General features: G+C 40.1%; 1 protein-coding gene across 1 annotated transcript; it reads left to right on the forward strand.

The window, feature by feature from the left end:
* Positions 1–171: 171 nt before the first annotated feature.
* Positions 172–18,917, forward strand: LOC102292639 (adhesion G-protein coupled receptor G7; the record flags this gene model as incomplete). Its single annotated transcript, XM_014340407.2, has 15 exons — positions 172–478; positions 1,055–1,159; positions 1,246–1,355; positions 1,529–1,669; positions 1,760–1,848; positions 2,466–2,614; positions 3,074–3,187; positions 3,383–3,573; positions 4,070–4,222; positions 7,410–7,522; positions 7,817–8,175; positions 8,490–8,571; positions 13,894–14,052; positions 14,410–14,566; positions 17,402–18,917. Coding segments are annotated over 15 exons (2,439 nt in total), but the record flags the coding sequence as incomplete, so codon positions are not given.
* Between the last annotated feature and the right edge of the window lie 4,562 nt (positions 18,918–23,479).

The raw sequence follows: 23,479 nt of genomic DNA on the forward strand, positions 1-23,479 counted from the left end.
ACACAAAACATTACTACTGCACCAAGCCTTACTACTACACAAAACATTACTACTGCATCAAGCATTACTACTGCTACACAAAACATTACTACTGCCACACAAAACATTACCACTGCACCAAGCATCACTACTGCTACTACTACACAAAAAACTACTACACACATTACTAGTACTACACAAAACATTACTAGTACTCTAAGCACTACTGCTACTACTACACAAAAAATTACTGCAACTACACAAAACTTTACTACTGCACCAAATGTTACTACTATTACACAAAACTTTACTACTTCCCCAACAATTCCTATTACTACATCTAAAACTTACACTACACCTTCTACTTCTACTAGTACTACATCTCCAACTTCAGTTACCCCGCCTACCACCACTGCCCTGAAATGTGATAATGGAGGGGAAAACGTAAACGGTGTCTGCCTCTGTCCTGATGAATGGACTGGAGAGACATGCTCAGAAGGTAAGAACAAACAAACAAACAAACAAACAAACAAACAAAGATGATTTAATTTTTTGTTCACTTTTTAGATTTGCAGAAAACCGCAACTATGTGATGCTATTAGCCGCAAGCTGATGCTTTGTGTCAGTAATTTACTTTTATATTTGTTGTTACATTAAAGTTTACATGAATTACATTTTTTCTGTGATATAAAGATGTGGGAAACCACAACCAGATCGTTAACTGAAATAAATAACTAACCAACACTTTGAGCAATCATTACATGTCCAAACTTAGGATCTTCAGGTCTTTACTTTATTGTGTGATCCAGCTTTTAAACTACAAAAATCCTGTCTCAGTTATAAAAAAAAACAAAAAAAACAATAAGAGATGGTTATGCAAATGCGATTTTAAAAGAACATGCCATTGGAGTCCGCTCAAATGTGATTGGTCAACAGCATTCAGATTGTTAATCACTGAGACTAAAATTCTTTCTCTAAACATGGATCATCGATTTTTTTCCCACTTTTGTATTTTTATATAAATAACTAATTATGTGTTTTTTCTGCCTATATTTTAATACCTTTGTCTTCTTAGTAAATTTCTGCGCAGCCCAACGATTTGAAGGATTCAGGTTCCCCCGTACACCCATTGGTTGGTTCGCATATTCTGATGAAATATGTGAAGTGGGAACAAGTGGCGGTAAGTCACCCCTTCAGTCCAACATCACTTTGTCAGGTACACCCCAATGTAGTGATGTTTGTCTTTCTATCAACATCCCCACTCAGCTGGAAAACCTCAGGCTTCAACCAGATGCTTGTTCATGAGCGAATCACCAGGTTTCAACACTCTACATATCTTGCAGTGTAACCTGACACTCAGTGATATACAACAAAATGTAAGAACTGTTTTTATTCTTCTGAAGACTTATTACTTGATGGTCTTATACAGTTGCAGCTTGAACTGAGTATTTTATGTAATCCGGTAAAAAGGCAACAAGACATGCACAGGATTACACATTCATTTAAGGACCACAAAAAAAAAAAGAAAAAACGTATTTCTTCCACTCAGCTGACCAGTCCAGCTGATTTAGAGATGCTGGCAACCAGCACTCAGATTCTGACATCCAACCCAGAAGAGCTGACGGCTGAAAATGTTACAGCAGCGGCTGAGATCGCCAACACACTGCTGCTGTCTGCAAATGCCACAGAGGTACAAACATTCAACAAAACTTAAGAAAAAACCCTGCTGTAGCATCAGTAGTTACTGACTGTAGCATCCTGGTTCATGTTTGTATTGCAGAGTGTCAGAGTGGCAGCAGTAGCAACGGTCAGTCAGCTGCTGAACACCACTGTATCAGATGACACAGAGGAAAACAACACAACTCTGGGGTGAAGTACTAAGAATAAAATATTAATCTATTAACTCATATGACGTCTTCAATTGTGTTTAGCTTAAATTAGCCACTTTTCCTGGTTTAAAGCAACTATACTCACTAGGTACTTCATTAAATACACATTGATTGTTGCAAGTTGGACTGATGCTCTTTTAACTTCAGAACTGCATAGATTCAACAATTTGCTGGAAATGTTCCTCAAATTTTGGCCCATATTGTCGTGATAGCATTGCACAATTGCTAGAGATTTTTTGGTTGCACACCCATAAACTCTTTTTCAGGCTGTTTTCTGTAAACTCGACATTTAAAGAGAACACCCGTTTTAAGCAAATATCCCAGCAGATCATCAGTTTCCAAAATACTCAGACCAGTGCATTTGACACCAAAAAACTACATTCAAAGTCCCAACCTGTCCCCATTCTAATGATCAGTTTGAAATTCAAGATGGTCATCTTGACTACCGGTATGTCTATATGCATGCATGTACTGAGTCACTGCCATGTGATTTGCTAATTAGATACTTTCATTAATGAGCAATTTTGTAAATGTATCTAACAGACCAGTGAGTGTAAGACAGCCTGTTTTGTGGTTGCTTTTGTTTGTTATGTCCAGGCTGACGGTGACTCTGGACCAGCTCTCAGTGAACCTCAGCCTCAGTCTCAATGCATCTCAATCTCAGGTGGTTCAGCCAAACCTGGTGGTCCAGTCGGCACAGATCCCTGCTGCAAACACTCAGGGAGTCCAGTTCACTTCTCTTAGAGGTCAGTGAGAAACGGTGTTAAAGAAAAGTAATCCTCCAATTTTTTAATTTTTTTCCCCCATTTTACTGCTTTTCATCCCTTACATACAGTTTGGGTCAAATATGACTAAATTTGACACTAATAAAAATACGCTAATAAAACTTTTAACATTCAAAGCATATCTGTTCAGATAGATATTAGATCCACCGGTGTGCGTCAAGTCAAGACATATTGTGGTTTTAGGGAATCTTTAAACTGTAATACTGTGTTGAAGTGGGGACAGTTAACAGAACTGTTTGTGTTCCCCCCCACAGTTGTCCAGGTTCTTGCATGGACAGGCACCCACAGGTCTCCTCTCAGAATATCATGAAGTAGTGGAACAATTTCAATATTTGTAGCTTTAAGATTAAAGATCCAGTGGTAAGGTTCTGCATTTTTTATTATGTGATCACAAACAGCTCACTTCTTTTGCTGCTACAGGGACGTCTGGCAGTTTTGTAGCTGAGAGAATTCAGCTGAACACAAATGCAACACAGGTTGTGGTGGAAAACGGTTTCATAGCTGATGCCCTCATTTATGTAAGATTCCCTCAAGGTGAGTTTTCTAGACTTAAACAGTCTTACAACAGAACTTGTTAAGATGCTTAAGGTGTCACTAAGAGGTATTTAAGAGAGCTGTTTTAGTTTGTTATTAATAAAAATGGAGCACTTCTATTTCAGACATTGTCAGTTCTTGTTACACCCACACAAAAGTTTACCAACTGCAGTGGATTTCTTTCTCTTATGTCAGGCAAAGGTGTCAGAAGTCGTCAGACAGACTCAAACGTCTCTCTGGGTTTCGTTCTCTATCAGAACGATCGTTTCTTCCGTTCAAAACTCTACATGAGGCGACGGGCCACCATCAGGGTCCTGTCAGCCAGCGTCAGTGGGCAGGAACCCAACATGGTGCCACAACATGTGGAGATGATGTTCAGGCCAAGAGTAAGAAATCCAGCATTTCAAATTAAAGTCAATTTTAATATTTGTTGACCTCTTTTAAGTCAGTTCAAGATTTCAGATAATGGGGACCACTGGACAGCTTTTCCTTCAATAACTTGTGATCTCACCTGACAATGTATCTATAATTATGTTTGACCTTTATCTGCAGGTTTAGGGCACACAGATAGTGAGCAGTGTTTATGGTGTTTTTTATGAGACAGATAAATTAATAAACTTGCAGTAGCTGTAGCAGCTGTGATAATGGTGTAAAAATAGAACAATACCAATATACACATCACAAAGTAAAATATTCATACCTAACTTATAACCAGTTGTGTTTTTATTGTTAAAATGGTTCTGTGTTATTTTCAAAGAACTGCATATGTGCTATAAACTCTAAAAATATGAAACATAAAATCTGCTTTTGAAAGCAAATTGTATGTTTACATGTAAATCAGAGTTGTGGATTTCTGAGTAAGGCTGTGTATTTCTGTTTCAGAACATCAGTGGGACGTCTCTGTACGACTTCTCTTGTGTTTTCTGGAACTACAGTCAGAAGGACTGGAGCACCAGTGGCTGTTCTAAAGGAAACACTTCAGATGGACTCATGAGATGTTTCTGTAACCACACCACCAACTTTGCTGCTCTCTGGGTGAGGGTCACAACTTTTCAGGGCAATAGATGACGTTACAGTGTTGGGTTGCAAATTTTGAAGCCTATATATGATAACCTTCAGATCCAATTAAAACCAAAACACTCAGAAACGGCAGCTAACAGTTAATAAATTTGACAATTTTGTCAGGTGCACTTGTCAGAAGTAAACTGGTATCTATGCTAAGAAAGGGTTTTTCTCACCTTCTGGCGGCTGATGCGAGAAACAGAATCCCAGGTGCATGCCCACCGGGGCCAGGTTTGTTTACCGTATAGGTAATGAAAGGGCTGGACACAACGTGGGGCAAAAAAGATGAGCACGGAGAAAAAGGGTCCCAGGTGCATGCTTTAGCAGTGCCAAGTTTAATTAACCCTATGTTTGGACTAGTCACCATTGGCCTTAACACAATCAAAGGTTACTTACTGATCCTAATTACTACATTTTCAAACAGTATTGAACAACATGTGTTCATACAACAAGTGGCACAAACTTCATTAATATAATTAGAGATAATATTTGACTTAAATATGTGGGTCTTGTGATCTCGAACATGTAGGTTAGATGCACAGTGATTCCATTATATAAAATACTCATACTGAGCTTCTTTGTAAAGATTCCTCTGTATGCCACAATATATATATATATATATATATATATATATATATCGAAGAATCCATAGGTCCGTCATCCTATTCATGTAGCCCCTTCCGCCGGGGTTACTTGCGTAGTAGCATTCAACAACGCCCTACTGGCTAAAGAAGCTGACTGCACTCCACGAGCGTCTGGCAGCACAAATGAACCAGCTGCTAGTTAACGAGAGACACCCGGAATGGCTAACCGAAGGTCGGACGGTCCTGATCCCCAAGGACCCCAAGAAGGGACCGGTCCCCTCCAACTACCGACCAATAACCTGCCTCAGTACTACATGGAAGCTCCTGTCAGGCATCATATCGGCTAAGATGAACAGGCACATGGGTCAATACATGAGCGGGACACAGAAAGGAATTGGCAAGAATACCAGAGGCGCAAAACACCAGCTACTGGTAGACAGAACAGTCAGCCGAGACTGCAAGACCAGACTGACCAACCTGTGCACTGCCTGGATTGATTACAAGAAGGCCTATGACTCAATGCCCCACAGCTGGATACTGGAATGCCTAGAATTGTACAAGATCAATGGGACCCTAAGAGCCTTCATCAGGAACTCAATGGGGATGTGGCGTACAACACTAGAGGCCAACTCCAAGCCCATAGCACAAGTCACCATCAAGTGCGGGATCTACCAAGGAGATGCTCTGTCCCCACTGCTGTTCTGCATAGGCCTGAACCCCCTCAGTGAGATCATTAACAAGACTGGCTACGGATACCGACTACGGAACGGAGCAGTTGTCAGCCACCTCCTGTACATGGATGACATCAAGCTGTATGCCAAGAGTGAACGAGACATCGATTCACTGATCCACACTACCAGGCTATACAGCAATGACATTGGAATGTCGTTCGGACTGGAGAAGTGTAGTCGGATGGTAACAAAGAGAGGGAAGGTAGTCAGAACTGAGGGGATTGAACTACCAGAAGGCAACATTGCAGACATAGAGGACAGTTACAAGTACCTGGGGATCCCGCAGGCAAATGGGAACCATGAAGAGGCCGCTAGAAAGGCTGCAACCACCAAGTACCTGCAGAGGGTCAGGCAAGTCCTGAGGAGTCAGCTGAATGGTAAGAACAAGATCCGGGCCATCAACACGTACGCCCTGCCCGTGATCAGGTACCCTGCTGGGGTAATAGGCTGGCCAAAGGAGGAGATAGAAGCCACTGACATAAAGACAAGAAAGCTCCTTACCATGCATGGAGGGTTTCACCCCAAGTCCAGCACCCTGAGGCTGTACGCTAAGCGGAAGGAAGGGGGCCGGGGACTGGTGAGTGTCAGCACCACAGTCCAGGATGAGACAACGAACATCCAAGAATACATTGGGAAGATGGCCCCAACTGACCGAGTGCTCAGTGAATACCTCAGGCAGCAGAAACCCAAGAAAGAGGAGGGAGACGAGGAACCATCATGGAAGGACAGGCCCCTGCACGGTATGTACCACCGGCAGATAGAGGAGGTGGCTGATATCCAGAAATCCTACCAGTGGCTGGACAAAGCTGGACTGAAAGACAGCACAGAGGCACTAATCATGGCAGCACAAGAACAAGCTCTGAGTACAAGATCCATAGAGGCTGGGGTCTATCACACCAGGCAAGACCCCAGGTGCAGGCTGTGTAAAGATGCCCCAGAGACAATCCAGCACATAACAGCAGGGTGCAAGATGCTAGCAGGCAAGGCATACATGAACGCCATAACCAAGTGGCCGGCATAGTGTACAGGAACATCTGTGCCGAGTATAACCTGGAAGTCCCGAGGTCAAAATGGGAGATGCCCCCAAGGGTGGTGGAGAATGACCGAGCTAAGATCCTGTGGGACTTCCAGATACAGACGGACAAAATGGTGGTGGCTAACCAACCGGACATAGTGGTGGTAGACAAACAGAAGAAGAGGCCGTAGTGATACATGTAGCGGTTCCGAATGACAGCAACATCAGGAAGAAGGAACACGAGAAGCTGGAGAATACCAAGGGCTCAGTAGAAGAGCTCGAGAGGATGTGGAGGGTGAAGGTAACGTGGTCCCAGTAGGTAATCGGTAGCGACTAGGTGCAGGTGACTCCCAAGCTAGGCGAGTGGCTCCAGCAGACCCAGGAACTAACATCTGGAGATCTCTGTCCAGAAGAGCCAGTCCTAGGAACAGCATAAGATACTGCGCAGGGCCCTCAAGCTCCCAGGCCTCTGGTAGAGGACCAGCTTGAAGGATAAACCGCCCACAGGGGCGGTGTACTGTTTTAATTAGTGTACTATTATATATATATATATATATATATATATATATATATGTATATATATAGTATCTATCAGTAGTGTACTAATTCAGCAATGCAAGATTTCAATTATGGGCAGGTATATATGATTACATATGATTACATAGTATATATGTGAGTATATGTCCAGTGTATACAGATATATATGTCATATATTTCATACAAAAAGCCTCAACTACAGTTTGTTAAACCTTGGTCATGACATAGCTCAAAATGTAAATCGAACTCATTGCAGATATTTTATGAGTTTAAATCTGAATCCTATTTTCCAGTCATACAGAGAGAACTACGAGTATGCAGAAGCCCTGGGTGTGATCTCCATTGTGGGACTTTCTCTTTCTATTCTAGGTTTGGTTGTGACGATCATTTATCACATTAAAGAAAAGTAAGTTTGGGTTACTTCACAGATAAGAAATGGTGTTTAATTATGCTGCATTAAAATTCTCTCATCACATTTACCAAACACTTCTAGTTGTTATTTAACAAACTGAAACTTTCTTGGATGCAACAAATAGTTATTTTCATTTTACATTAATGCTTTGATTATTTTATTTGACCTATAAAGTCTAAAAGTTGTAAAATTGCTGTCTGTCTGTTTTTATTTTTTGTGGTGTTTTTCTTTAAGAAATACCAAAACTTAAAAGATATTAAAACTTCTTTGTTATTTTTCTCTCTGTAGCTTCTTCAGCAAGTCTCATGGGCAGCCAAGTAACTTGAATTCAAAGCTGGCTCTGCTGTGCATCTACCTCAGCCTGCTGGCCTTCATCATCACCTTCCTCTCTGGAGTCCAAAACTCCAGCAGACAGAACGACACAAAGGTGCAGAGTGATGATCGGATCAACAACATCTTGAACTCTGATGAACACATAGAACCAGACCGCGGCTCGTGTACGGCTGTAGCAGCTCTGCTGCACTTCCTCCTGATGGCCACCTTCATGTGGAACAGTGTATACAGCACTCAACTGGTGCTGCTGGTCCGGTCAATGCGCCGCAGCCTGCCAACACACTGGACTCCACTGAGTGTGACTCTCGGATGGGGTAGGACATTCAGAAAGAAAACAAAAATGCCAAATTTGAAATATTTTAGAAGAACTTTAAAGTAGTATAATTAGAAGGAAAAAAGTCATAACATTAAGGAATGCAGATACACAGCACTGTGCTAAAATCTTGAGCTTCTTATCATTTATTTTAGTTTAAAACAAAATTAAAATAAAAACTGAACATTTTCCAGTGATACACAGATACATCCGCAAACCCCCGTCACATCATTTTCAGATCACCGCGGTCTTACGCTACTCAGGTTAAATTTCATTTTACTTCAACTGCTGTTTTGATTTGTTGTGTCCTGTTAGGAATGCCAGCGTGTTTCATGATCATCACACTGGGGGTGAGCTACAGGGTGGACAATCCGCTGGGATATAGACAAGAGGAATTGTGGGTAATCTGTGAAATTCTCCACCCTACAATGACCTAAATTCCCAGTTTGGATTATAGAATAGTTTATATTTTGTGAAATTTATGGAAGACCACAAAAGCCACGCGCATCAAAATAAAGAATTCTGTGCTTGAATAATAAATTGTAGAATAAATTCTGCATTTGCAAATTTATTTTTGAATTCCACATTAGAAAACTGATTTTTAAAATGTTTTTAAAAAAATTCATTTCAAAAACTTTTCCGAGTTCCAATTTAAAAAACTTATTTTCAAAATGCTTTTTAAATTCCACTTCTCATTTCAAAATCCATTTCCCTTTCCTGTTCGCTCACGGATTAGCTCAGGGATTTACATTTGCATTAGCAACTGGATTAGCAACTTCATTTTAAAAAGCTTGCTGCAATACAAATTAGCCACACCGTGAGATGTAAGGAGCTCTCTGATTGGTTGGACAGACACAGGCTGCCAGCCTGAATTTTTCTTGCTCATAGCTTTGCCCTGCTAAGAGGCGTGTGTGCTTGTACAAAGGCCGTTCAGCCTCGGGATTTACACTCGGCTCGACACGGATATGTGAAGAATGAAGGGACCCTGCAGCGAAACGGAGAGCTGAACCTCTGACTGTGTGCCTCTTTACTCAGTCTGACCACCTGTTGAAGGTAACGTGCTAACATGGCTAATGCTAGCATCACCGCACGTATCCCTGTTATTTTAAGGTCATCTTAGCTTATGAATCTTTTACGTCGCAGCTGTACAAGCTAGCTACGTTTTTTGTACGCTACTGTGGTCTTCACAAATAAAGCTTGAAGCAGCTCAGACTATTAGCACTGAGCCCTATTACATTTATACAGTGTTAGAGCATTAGAGCTGCGACCTACAGCCTTTAAACTAGCGATTAAAATGCTGACAGTAAACTCGTCAGTCCAGATGTTACCAGATTACTTTATGATACTTAGAGTTAAAACAACTAAGACAGGCTGATTAAAATAACAGCTGTCAGTTCTCTCATTCCTTATATCAAAACTGGAGATCACACTACTGATTTCAGTTCATTTAATATGTGAGTGCACAGATTCATTCTCAACTGGACATAAATGATGATCAAAGGTTGTATAAATGATGAATTCATCAAATCCCAGCCTCTAACACAGTGCGCTGAATCTTAGCATTGAATGTCCAGTATATTCTAATCAGCACACTTTAAGCATTCACTGCAACTACAGTATCTACACCTCTGTGGCAAATGTGTGGTAAAGATGCAGATTACAAAATGTAATTATTAAAATATCGTGTACTTTTCTCTGTATGCCCTGTGCTTATAAAGGCCTTGAATTCTGTGATATACACTGTAATTATTTTCACAGAGGTCTTAAAGTAGTTAAATCACTGCTGATAGCCTGGTTGTTTATAGTATCAATGTTTTTGTGTCTGTAGGTCTGTTTGATAACAATTTGGACTCCTCTGGGAGATGAGGATACACCCACATCTGTTCCATACCGCAGTCATGGATGGTGTTATGGCTCTGAGTCAGCTTTGGGGCATCAGACACACATACGGGGAAACCAGCACCTGGACTTCATGAAGGAAAAACTACCTCAGTGATGACTGACTGGCTCTTTCTCCTTTAACACACAATTAAAATCACTCCAAAAGAGTGTAAACCTACTGAGGAAGTCTGTAACTTTTTACACATTTGTACTTTTACTTGTTTTATGAGTTATATTTAAGAAGAGTAAAGTTATTCACATAAAGTTTTTATTCTTTTGTAATATGTACCACAGTAATACTGAAGTTAGAAAAAAATATGTCTACATATCATATACATATATATATATATATATATATATATATATATGTGTGTGTGTGTGTGTGTGTGTGTGTGATCTACAGTATCAAAAGCGGAGCTGAGATCCAACAGAACCAGAACTCTGTACTCTCCATCAAGATATCACTCGATACTCTAAGTAAAGCCGTTTCAGTGGAATGTAATTTACGAAAACCAGCATTTTTATCCAGGAAATAGTCAAGTTGTTCTACTACTATTTTTTCTACAAGCTTTGATACAAAGGGCAATTTGGATATTGGCCTATAACTGTTAGGAAGAGATGGATCCAGGTGGGGTTTCTTTAACCCTTTAGAGCCGGTCGGAGCGGGCATGCTCTGTTTTGCGTAACTATTTTTAAATCCCGGTAGCTCTGCAACCACGTAAGCTAGCGCAATAATTTTTTTTTGCATATGAAACCGGAGGAGTTGTACTTACATCTTATGCCATCAGCTTGTCCTAGGTCACAGTTTCCTTCCACATAGAGCTTTGCAAAAACTGCATAAAAAGCACTTGCACCAACAAAAACATAATATTCAAGAAACACGCTTTGCCGATCCAATCAGCTGTTCATAACACTTCCTACGTTGGAATAGACGTCAGCGCGGACTTTTGCATGTCCGCCATTGCCTGCCCGAAACCGGAAGTGACGTCATTTTCGCGGAAATGTAGTTTTTTTAATCATCAGGGCCTCAGGGCCTATACTGGTGTTTTTAAAAGTTATGTTTGACTTTATGACTTTCTGTGTCTTTTCTGGGATGCTTAGGACTCAAATTGCACTGCTGGAAATAGTTTATTTTGATGCATATGCTGCTTTTTTGCAAATTTGCAGTACAATATTTATTTTTGTTTTTCCTGCAGTATATAAAAATTGGTGTATTTCAAAAATAAAACTATGAAGACACTCAAAATAAATTTCCTGTGGTAGGAAACTATTTTATGCAACTTTTTTGTATTTACAGTTTGAGGGATAAGCCTCTTAAATTTCTGTAACTAGAAATATATTTTTAAAAAGCAAAAACGATTTTCAATATTTTTGTAGTTTATTGCACTTTTTTGCAATTTATGTAATTACTATGCACTTAATGAATACATATTATTAAAATCTGGGCTATAATTGTTGTATTGATGTATAGCAACTTGAAATCCTCCCAAAAATGGCACCACACTATGTAAAAATATAATATACCATATTTTCACGACCATAAGGCGCACTTAAAAGTCGTAGATTTTCTTCAAAAAGTACGGCGCGCCCTATAGCGCAGTGCGCCCTGTGTGTTGTAAGGAGGACGTAGTAGAGAACACCATGAGAACTCTAAAGGGTGAAGTGTGGGCGTTGATCGTATATACCGGACAATCGCACATACCTGTATAAAAGAACAGGTATGTGCATTATGCAGGACATCGTTGTTTTAACAACCCTGAAAATGGCAAAGAGACACGCTTATGAAGCACAGTTTAAACTGAAGGCCATCAGCTATGCGGAGGAAAATGAAAATCGAGCAGCGGCGAGAGAATTTAAGATTAACGAATCGATGGTTCGCAAATGGAGGAAGCTGGAAAACAAGCTCCGGCAGGTCAAGAAAACGCAGCTGAGTTTCCGCGGACATAAGGCGAGGTGGCCTGAGACTCGTGCGGTGGATCATCGAGCAAAGAACGAGCGGGAGAAGCGTTTCGACGGTCACCATTTGGCTAAAAGCAGTTTGACTAGCTGAAGAGATGAACATTGAACATTTCCAAGGAGGTCCGTCTTGGTGCTTTCGTTTTATGAAACGGTGCCATTTTTCCATCCGGACCAGGACTACGGTAGCGCAGCAACTTCCAGCGGATTATAAGGAAAAACTGGCCATCTTCCGCTCCTACTGCAGTAAACACATCGGCGACAAAAACATCCAGCCCAGCCACATCACAAACATGGACGAGGTCCCGCTCACTTTTGACATCCCGGTGAGTCACACTGGAGAAGAAGGGGAACAGCACGGTAGCGATACGCACAACGGGGTATGAAAAGTCTTCTTTCACTGTTGTGCTTGGCTGCCATGCTAATGGACAGAAACTGCCGCCTATGGTGATTTTTAAGCGAAAGACTTTGCCTAAAGAGAAGTTTCCAGCAGGAATCATCATTAAGGCAAATGAAAAGGGCTGGATGGATGAGGAAATGATGAAAGAGTGGCTGAGGGAGGTGTATGTAAGGAGACAAGGTGGTTTTTTTCCACGCATCACCATCGCTCTTAATCTGTGACTCTATGCGTGCCCATCTCACAGCCGATGTGAAAAAACTAGTGAAACAAATGAACTGTGAGCTTGCTGTCATTCCGGGAGGCCTGACAAAGGAACTCCAGCCGCTGGACATCGGTGTGAACCGCCCGTTCAAAGTAAGGCTGCGAGCGGCCTGGGAGCGATGGATGACCGATGGAGACCACAGTTTCACCAAGAGTGGAAGGCAGCGCAGGGCGAGTTACGCCACAATTTGCCAATGGATTGTAGATGCTTGGGCTAACATGTCTGCTGGCACTGTTGTTCGAGCTTTCGCAAAAGCCGGCATCATTTCCGAGGAGCCGCACGGCACGGAAAGTGACTCTGACAGTGAAGAAAGTGAACCTGGCATGTTTGATGGAGATTTAGCGCAGCTGTTCAATTCAGACACAGAGGATGAGGACTTCGATGGGTTTGATTAATGATAAAAATGTGAGTACCAAACTTTGTTTTGCTCCTGCTTTATTTTTAAATACGCATACGGTACTTGTATGCGCCCTATAATCCAGTGCGCCTTATGTGTGTGTTAAATACAGTAATGGCACACATAACTGAGACTGGGCCTTTTAGTACAGTGCGTCTTATGGTCGTGAAAATACGGTAAGCTCTGGCGGACTTGGTTCTATGGTAGGTCTTAAAGGGTTAATATTGGTTCAACAACAGCTTGTTTAAAGAATCTGGGAACTGAGCCAGTATAGAGAGAAATATTTATCACTTCCACAATACAGGGGCTAATGGAATTAAACACGCTAATGAAAAGTGAGGCAGGTAGGACATCAAGAGGCTTGAAGTCTGTTTCATATGACAAAATAGGACTCTGATGTCCTGTAATGTAACATGAGTAAAAGAGGACCAAGTATCAGAGCAAATTCTAAGTTTAATACTGAGAAGATGAAGGAGAGATATTTGACCTGATGGCAGTGACGTTATTTGTGAAATTGATTAATTGTCTTAATTGTATTAAATTGGAATTCGAAAATGGATTTTGAAATGAAGTTTCTAAAAAACATTTTAAAAATCTGTTTTTTAATGTGGAGTTCAAAAATGAATTTACAAATGCAGAATTTATTCTACAGTTCATTAAGCACAGAATTCTTTATTTTGATGAGGGTGGCTCTTGTGGTCCTCCATAGAAATTACATCCACTGCCTAAAAAAAATGTCATTTTCAGTAAATAAAGTATTTATAAAATTTTGATCAACACGCAGACAAAAGTGTTTTTTTATGTTCTTTTCCTCTCACTGTAGTTGTTGGCTGGCAGCGTTGGATAAGAACAAACAGTTCAACTTTGGAAAACCGATGTTTTGGGCTTTCCTTCTTCCTATCGGCCTGATCCTGATTTACAACATCGTCCTGTTGGTTATTACCTCCATGACTACATGCAAAGTTGAACCCAGACTGACCAGGTAACATCTAATGCTGCTGTTGTTTCAAAAAATATTTCAAAAATAAATTACCCAAATTTAAGTGGCTGTTAAAAGGTGCAATTCTCAGATATAAATATATTAAGAAAACCAACATTTAAAAATGAGAAAGGAAAAAGAAAAACTTTGAACACAATTCAACTGTGAGCAAAAAAAAATGGCTTTATTTCTTTTTGTTAATAATAACACTAATAACTAATAACACAGTAATGCTCCATCTTTGTCTTCAGGAGAGGTGTATCAATGCATACACTCCATTTTCACAGATATGATGAAAAGATTATGCAGAATCATTTCTGACTAGCTTCCATGTGGATTTTAACTCTGTTTTTACTGTAGCAACAAGAAGTCATCTTTAAGCAGGAAGTTCCTCATTAGTTTATCTCTGGCGGTGTTACTCGGTCTGTCCTGGACTCTGGGATATTTCGTGCTGCTCAGTTCAGAAAAAACACACCTGATCTTCAGCATTTTGTTCTACATCTGTACAACCACACAGGTATGACTCCTTCCACTTCATTCTAGAACTGAGATTAAAGGTGTCATGAGCTTCTCAGACTTCAGGTAAACACATAAAATGCAAAAAAAGAAAAACAAACGGGAGGTGATTGTTGAAAGTTTTATATTTAATTCATGGTATATCGAAGGGAACAAGGAAAACTGAAACATTTTAACTGAAGCAGTAGTAGTAATAAAAGTACGAAAATGCTGGTAACTCTTGCAAATATTAGGATATTAGTGACAAAGCCAAGAAAAACAAAGGCTCATCTCAGTAACCACAGCATTTAAAGAGGATGCCACACCCGAGTTTCAGTCGCTGTTGACAACTGACTGCAAGTAGCTCTGGTATCCAATTGCATCACCATTTTAAAAAGATAGCCTGGTGGGAGGCAACCTGTCTTCAAACAATCATGGCCTGACTTAAACTTCTGTTCTGCAGCAAGTACGTCACTATTTGTGGAGGAATTTCTAGCATGGTACTGGCTCTGTGACCCAGTGTTTTGTGTTTGTTTAAGTTATATTCCTTGATTATCTGTTATTCATGACTTTGGTTTTCTTGGTGGTTTGCTGTTCATATTATATTTGTAGTTCTAGGTCCTAGTTTTGGTCACTGTGTCTTCCCTGTGTTCCATGTTGCATATACAGTCAGTCATGTCTCAGTGTCAAGTCCTTGGCTGTATCCCAATTCAGGATCTGCATCCTTTCGCAGTCTTTGTGGGCCGGGTCCTCCAAAGACCGAGAAGGCCCGAAGTGCCAGTCTTGTGAAATGGGACCGTCTAGCCTCCGTCATGCTGCTCAGGTTGCCTAGCAACCATGATACTAACCGCTGGAAACGTTTCATACAGCATTGTTTGACAGAAATGAAGGAGACATTTCTTTTGTTCATCTGTTTGTTTTTACATGAGCTTTGTTTGATTTGATAAGTATCTGAGGCTGAGACCACAGGACAGTAAAACATGATTGTTGGGCTTCATTTCTGTACTGAACAGTCATTTAAAGATTAGCTAGTAAATAACAATTAGCTAATGTTGTTCATGAGACTAAAGTCATCTCACTTTGGTAATGTAAATATAATATGGCCAATATTAAATTAACTATTATATTAATTATTATTAGGTATTACAGCAGTGAACCTGAACTCTGTATCAAATACTGGGCTTCAGTAAAGATTCAAGTTGCAGTTATTTATATTTCCTAAAACCTTATATCTTCACTCAAAGACAAGTATCTTTTACAGTGTATATATAGATGTATTATATATTGTTCTTTTAATATGTTGGCTGATAGGTTTGTAGCATAAACCTATTCGCTGGAACGTTCAAGACAATTCTACTACACAGCAAAGCAAGACACAAGCAGGCAAAGTTCTTTATGTTTCTCATATACAAGAAAGACCAACTGGACAAACACCGTTCCTTCGCTTGACCCCAGTTGCTTTTGTCTGCTCCCTCGTAACACTGCTCTTTTATTGCGGTTACATGAATATACATAGGCTCATTTACATAGGTACACATGTGAACAAAGAGTACTGTCTGTGTGTGTGTGTGTGTGTGTGTGTGGCTGTGTGTGTGTGTGTGGGGGTGTCAGAATGTGACCACATAAATAACTTCCCTAACCCTGCTGGTCTGGAAGTCCAGCAGTTCATCTAAACAAAAGGCACTTGTACTAAAACAGATATAGATGTGTTTGCTGTACCATATATCAGTAAGAGAAGATACGAGATCTCTCATGACCCTAGAGTGTGAGTGTGTATGCCAGAACACTCTGGAATGCACACAAAGTCTTTGCAGACTACTAAGGATCACACATCCTATCACTACACAATCGATTATACACCTCTAAGGTCTGGTTAAATATTTCTAAGCATAAATGACAATCAACAATATAAACCTGACATTGGCATTAGTAAATCTGTCTGAATCCTTACATATACTGTATGTGTAAAAAGAAAATGTACGACCTGTGATAACTGTTGCTGGTGAAATGAAGAGTAGACTGATATATTAAATATTCCTTTATTGGGTGAGAAAATCATACCATGTCATAACTGCTTTAAGTCATACAGAATAGATATCAGAGCCTTAAACAGGCTGACTTCTGCTAAATGGGTCAAACTGGGCAGAAAGTCTACAAACACATAACATCCTTATAGAATATGATGTAACACTATAGATCAACTTAGCTCAGAATATATAAAGCATATAAACAGTTACAGCAATATGATGCAACAAACACAGCAGCTACTGATCCAAAATACTCCAAAATACTCAAAGCTTCATAGAACTGAAACCAACATTTATTTTAGCGCCATCCTGCTGCTGATACAGACTTTAGGTTTCTGAACATTAAACTCTTTCATAGTGTGTAACTTGAAGGCCCTGAGTACTCTGAGTACTTTCTCCCACACTGGAAACACTGGAATGATCAAATTATGTGAACATTACCTAATAAGACTGATTCAGGACAGACAATTAGTTATTTTAAACTTTCCTAGCAGTCCTTCACAAACAGGGAACAGTCTGTCTATTCTCTCCATCTGTCAGCTGCTGCTGGCTCTTCCTCACACACTGCTGAGTTTATCCTGGTGGATCATCAGGGGTGCAATGCTGGACACTTGCAGTTTTCACACATGGAATTCAAATGTGTGATAAGCTGCAGGATTCAAACACAACACACAAGAATTTACAAAGTAATAAGAAAAATCTTGCAAAATAATTTCAGGTACTTTACTAATAACTAGAAAGAATAATTTGTTACTTATAAGTAGCATCAAACATGACATTAATAACAAAAATAAAGAGAGTAACCATCATCTTCCCTTTCTGTTTTTTAGGGTTTACAAATTTTCCTCCTCTTCACAGCTCGAACACGGGCCTTCAGAGCCTCCATGTCACGGTCCATGCAGTACATTTCCTCAATCAACATCCCTCTGAACAACACAAAGTACAATCTGTGGAAGAAGTGGAATACCTGGAATATGAGCCAATCGGAGACCTACAGGGATCTGAGTGACATCGAAATGACCACCAGCAAAACCCTGTAGGACCTGAGGAGGACTTACAAAAAAACCTCTTGCAGTAAAAACTTGTCATGTTGACAAGGATTACATGCATACATCACAATGAAAATTCATATTTTACAGTGTAAGCTAATAGCTGGGAATATTGCTGAAGTCTCCTGGATGAGCTTCTGATTTTTTAAGTGTATTTTTGACTGACTGAACTGCATTTCCCAGAATTTCCAACATGCTGTTCTGCCATCAGAGGAAGAAGCGGTTGGATTTCCTGACTGCTTTGACAGTCTCTCGTTCTCTACATGAAAGACGACAGAGATGACATAGATTATAAAGACTGCTCTGCTACGCACTTTCTATCCAAAATTATGATCCTAAGTTGGCATTTTTCCTTCACAGCTATCTATAAGTTCACTGTATCTTGTATAAAACACAATGTTTTGTTCATCACATCAATAGGCAACATAAATAAATATTTGTTGTCAGGTGGTAAAGTTCATATTTTATCCAATTCTTTACTTCCCACCTATAAATTAGAAATACAAAAATTGAAGGCTCTGAAAATGTGCTGAGGTTTGTTCATGCTTTTTGTACAATACTGATGCACTGTTATTTTTAGTGTTTGTTTTTGTGCTGTTATTTATGTCCAGCAGAAACTCTTGTTTCTGTATTCATTATGAATTCAAGGTGCTGCGCTGGTGTCCAAGCAGCTCTTCATACTGATCTGAAGTGATTAATGATGGTGAATGTGTCTTTTTAAAAACTGGTGACCCAGCTGGACAAAGCAGTGATCATTGCTGCCTCCAGGTGGTGACAGTTAGTTTGTTTTGACTTCAAAGTTCACAGCAGAGCTGAATGATAAACGTTTTATTTTACCAGAGAATAGTGTTTATCATCATTTAAATTGTACTGGAAGCTTTTGAAATGTTGGAAATGTCACACCTTTTAATTTTAAAATTGCACTTTTTTCTTTCATGAATTACAGTTATTTGTATTTTAAGCTTTGTCTTGTGTCTGAAAAGATTTAGCTGTCCACTAATTTCAGATTTCCAGCCTAAAACGTCAACACTTTGAAAGGAGCCAATCTGCATTTCTACTCGAAGTTTTGAGCCTTTAATTTGTCATTTTAATTTTAAAAGATTTGGCTTCAGTGGCGTATTGTTATTTCGTTATGTTGTCTACTAATCCAACAGCTTGTGGTTTAATATGAAATGTGAAGTTTTTGATATGATTTTTGTATTGAACAACTTTGTGACAGAAAAATCACACTTAATTGGAGAACATAGTTGTCTTTAAAAACTGATTTCCACTTTAAATAAATTTTTGTGTTATTTTGTTTGCTGTCTTTTTTATTTTCTTTCTTATACTCTAATGTGGTCTTCATGATTTAACAGTTCACTGGCATTAGGGCTGCCACGATTTGTCGACTAGTCACGATTACGTCGACTATCAAAATCGTCGACGACTGATTTAATAGTCGACGTGTCGTTTGAAGCTTTGTAAGATCGCAAAAGACGCAGGAATAAGTAGCAGGATTTAAGAGTGTAATAACGGACTGAAACAGAAGATGGCAGCACTGCATGTACAAGGATGCCAGCTGCCGTTAAACCCCGAAGAAGAAGAAGCAGCTGTGTCCCAGAATTCATAGCGCGGCCCAGCTTAGTTTCCAACAATGGCGGTAGCTAGTTAGTTTTAATATTACTCTTATTATTCTTTCTGGGTCACAAAATAAACGTTTAACATATTTTCAGGCGAGAATGTAGCTGTGTAAACCTCAAATATCGGCTCAGTTTATCAGGACACCACATATTTTCAAAAGCGCTCCGACGTTTTCGGAGACGTCTGTTACCCACTAGCTCGATAGCTAGCCGGGGGCTAGGTCACTAGCGCCGTGAGAACACCGGACTCCCGGCAAATTGTTTTCAAACCCACCGCCGTCTTTCGCGACTCAGGTTAAATATATATGAGTCACTTAGATAAATTAAAAATGTTGTTGTTGGCTTTTTTTTTTTTTATTTTATTTGTTCCTGAGTAAATCGGTTTGGCTGAGATTAAAGTTATAGTTTTTACACAGCTGAATAAACGTAAAGCAGACAGCTGATTATCAGAAGTGTGAGATGCTGGAGAATTTACTCCGGTGTCCTGTTATATTTTAGATAGCAAGGAGTTTATTAAACTTACCGAAACAATCTGCAAATTTCATTAAAATTTAATAAACTATCATCTTGTCTTTATTTTTAGTTAGCACCTTAAAAGCTTAAAGCTGTAAGCTAATGATAGTTATATAAGAGCAGATGCTGCTGGTGCAATAAGCTGTAGTTTTACGTCCAGTGGATGATGATCTGATTAGTCGACTAATCGCATAAATAATCGGTGACTAGTCGACTATCAAAATAATCGTTTGTGGCAGCCCTAACTGGCATAAACAGGTTTTTCAGTGTTCTGTAATGGAAATGGCAGAAATATTCTTTTTTGCATTATATATTCTTATTTTCAAAGGTCTGAATTATTTCTAAATCTTCTAAAGTTATTACTAAAAGCTTTATTTAAATAATTCCTCCACGGTGCTGTAAGACATTGCCAGTTATTGCAAATGCTTGATTGCAGTTATTGCTTCTAAAACCAGTTATTAGGTGCAACCAGTTATTAGGTTTAGGGGGCAATCACTTTTTCATACAGGGCCCTTAATAATAAATGCCTTCATTTAAAAACTGGATTTTTGTTTACTTGTGTTATTTTTGTTTAATATTAAATTTTTTGATGATCTGAAACATTTAAGTGTGACACGATATATACAGAACCTCATATGGGTATTTTGCAATCGCTACATTTATACATTTACATTTCACTGGTATGTAGTAATATCACAGCAGTACTGCTGTATATCAAATGATCAGCGGATGTCAGTACATCGTGCATTGTATGATTTAACTTTTGGTGGGGAAAAAAATTCACAGGCATTTATCATACCATCACTAGTTGTGAGAGTCCCAGTCTCCAGGGGCAAGGGTTTCCTCTATCCACAGTTTCCAGTAGATGTCTGTAGACGATGCATGTCAGACATGACCACTTTTGTAACACTTTTATTCTTGGCTGCAGCGTTCCAGCTGCCAGCCACACATACACCAACAACTTCAGTCAGGGTCCAGTACAGACTTAAATGCAGGGGAAGTGTGATGAGCTCTGCCTCCCCACAGCTGCGCCACAGACCCACCACAATGTCTTAAATAGAGAAGGTGTTGAAGCTTTGCTCTGATTTCAAAGAAAGTGTTATGACCCAGGTCATGATTTTGTGTGTTGCTTTTGCTCGCCACACCTGAGGGTGGCGTTGTTTGTTCTCTGTTTTGTTTACTAAGAAACATCTCCAAACTGCGAACTTTGCTGTCTAAATCTGAGTTGGAAATGGTTATTCATGCTTTTATTTCATCTCGCTTAGATTATTGTAACAGCCTTTTTCTTTGTTTGAGCAAAAGGAATCTTGACCGTGTCCAGTCAGTCCAGAGTGCTGCTGCAAGGCTTTTAACTAAGACGCGAAAAAGAGAGCACATTACACCAGTGTTACGTTCATTACATTGGCTTCCAGTACATTTCAGAATTCATTTTAAAATCTTGGTACTGACTTTTAAAGCTTTGAATTGTGATGCCCCTGCTTACATTTCTGATCTTTTAGAACCCCATGCTCCCTCTCGCAGCTTGAGATCATCTAATCAAAGGCTGTTGGTAGTCTCTCGAACATATTTTAAAACCAGAGGTGATAGATCTTTTAGAGCGGTGGCCCCCAGGTTGTGGAATGCTCTCCCTCCATCATTACGTTGCCTTGATTGTATTTATTCTTTTAAAAAGCAGCTTAAGACTCATTTATTTAGATTGGCTTTTAATTAGATTTTTGCTGTGTGTTTTATTATTAATGTATTTTATGTATTTCTGTTTTATATTACTGTGAAGCACTTTGTGGTTTTTATCCTGTGAAAAGTGCTATATAAATAAATTGATTTGATTTTGATTTTGTGCTTGTTTAAGTTCCAGATGGAGACTGACCATTAGTGGAAGAGTGAGGCTGTGTCCCAATCCAGCGACCGCACGCTTTGGTGAATAGTAAACAGGTGTCAAAGATGAATCTTGTGACACCTGTTGGAACCACATTATCGTAAATGCACAGTCCCGCAAATCTGTGAATCATTTTCCAGACAGAAGGCAGTATGAATAGAAGTATCACCACTACAAGTATAATCAATTGTACCAATATTACCCTTCCCTGGCCACACACTGAAATGTCAACATATTCCAGGCAGGAATGTAGCTGTGTACACACCAAATATCTGCGTGAGTCACCAAGACATCACATATTTGCAAAGGTTGTCACACCATCCATGTCAAATATGATAGAGAACCCCCTGACCTTAACCTAGGACCTTAAAAAGTAAATGTTTGGCCTCAGTCAGTGCTGCCCCTGTCCCACAATAAATCGTTTTGCCTGACATTTCAGTTTGTATGTCCCACACAGCTGAATATGCTGAACATACGGAAAATAGGGAACCGATAAAACAGAAGTGCAAGATGGTCAGGAATGTAATCCAATGTCTTGCTGCATTCCAACGGCAAGGAGCAGACGGCCAAACTCATCCGACTCCGCCGTGAAAATGAGCCCCTGTTCAAAACACTCAGCTGCAGTGGGTTGGAGGTACAGCAACAGTATGAGGTTTCCAATCAGTGAGGCACAAGGGAGAGTGAACTGTCTGCCCTGCGGTCCTAATCTAGTACATTTTGCTGTGGATGCCATTCAGGGAATAACCTTATTTTTATTTTCTATCATATTTCGTCTGTCAGAGCAATCGTGGAGAAGATGGACCTGGTAGGGAAAATCTCCCCTGTGCAGGCCAAACGAAAATGGGAGAATCTAAAAAGGAAATACTATGTACAGTGGTATTGACAGATGTATCTCCACACGGAATACTGCGAAGTCATCTATGTAAACCTGTACTGTAGCTGTTTTTGCCAACTGCCACTTTTGATGTACTCTGCCTTTAGGAGTGCAAGTATCCAGCGACAGGCAATAGTGCAAGTGGGAAGCCCACTGCTGCAACATGGCCCTGGTTTGGACCCATGGATGAGGTGTTAGGACAGAGGCCCTCTACCAGGCCTCCAGTCCTAATTTCCTGCATCCAGGAGGACACACCAGGGCCCAGTGCAGTAGTGGGCAAACCCACTTCCTCACCAGGAAGAGCAGGAGGATGAGGAGCCGCTGGAGGCACGAGTGGTGAAAAGAAAGAGGGACGGGGAGGATGAACTTATTGCTCTAATAAAAGAGGACATGGCACAGCAACGTCAAATGGAGGAACAGAGAGCCGAGAGGATGGACGGGCTGCTAGGTGTCCTTGAGAAGCATGTCGAGCAGAAAAAGGATTGAGTCGTGTTCACAGACATCTAATGTACATATTTGCATACTTTATTTATGTTGGCGTCCCAACCTTTGTTGTGTACAAACAAGATGATTTAAGTTATGTAAATAAAGACATTCGTAACATCCCAACTGTATTTTCATGTTTGTAACGAACTCCATAAAACAATTTCTGAGGGCCTGACCTACTGCATTTGCCAAACTGCGAAAATAACAACAGTACAACAAAAAACACAACAGGATTATTGGTAATGAAATGCCCATTGTGGTCCAGGATTAACCTGAGTGTCCCAGTATGCACAGGCATTGTTAACCAGGCCTGACATTTGGCTGAGCAGGGAGTCTCGGGCAGTGCTGCTGAAGTGCTGTTGCAGCCGAAGATAGCGTAGGCCCCGCTAGCTGTTCCCCGGCAGAGGGACATGTGACATTGCAACATCTAACCGTTCCCCTCTTTATGTCACATAGAGAAAGTGGCGTGGCTGCAAAAATCAGTGCATCTA

This window comes from Haplochromis burtoni, unplaced genomic scaffold, assembly GCF_018398535.1.
Source record: "Haplochromis burtoni strain Fernald_Lab_line unplaced genomic scaffold, NCSU_Asbu1 Contig_332, whole genome shotgun sequence".
In the NCBI taxonomy this organism is placed as follows: domain Eukaryota; kingdom Metazoa; phylum Chordata; class Actinopteri; order Cichliformes; family Cichlidae; genus Haplochromis; species Haplochromis burtoni.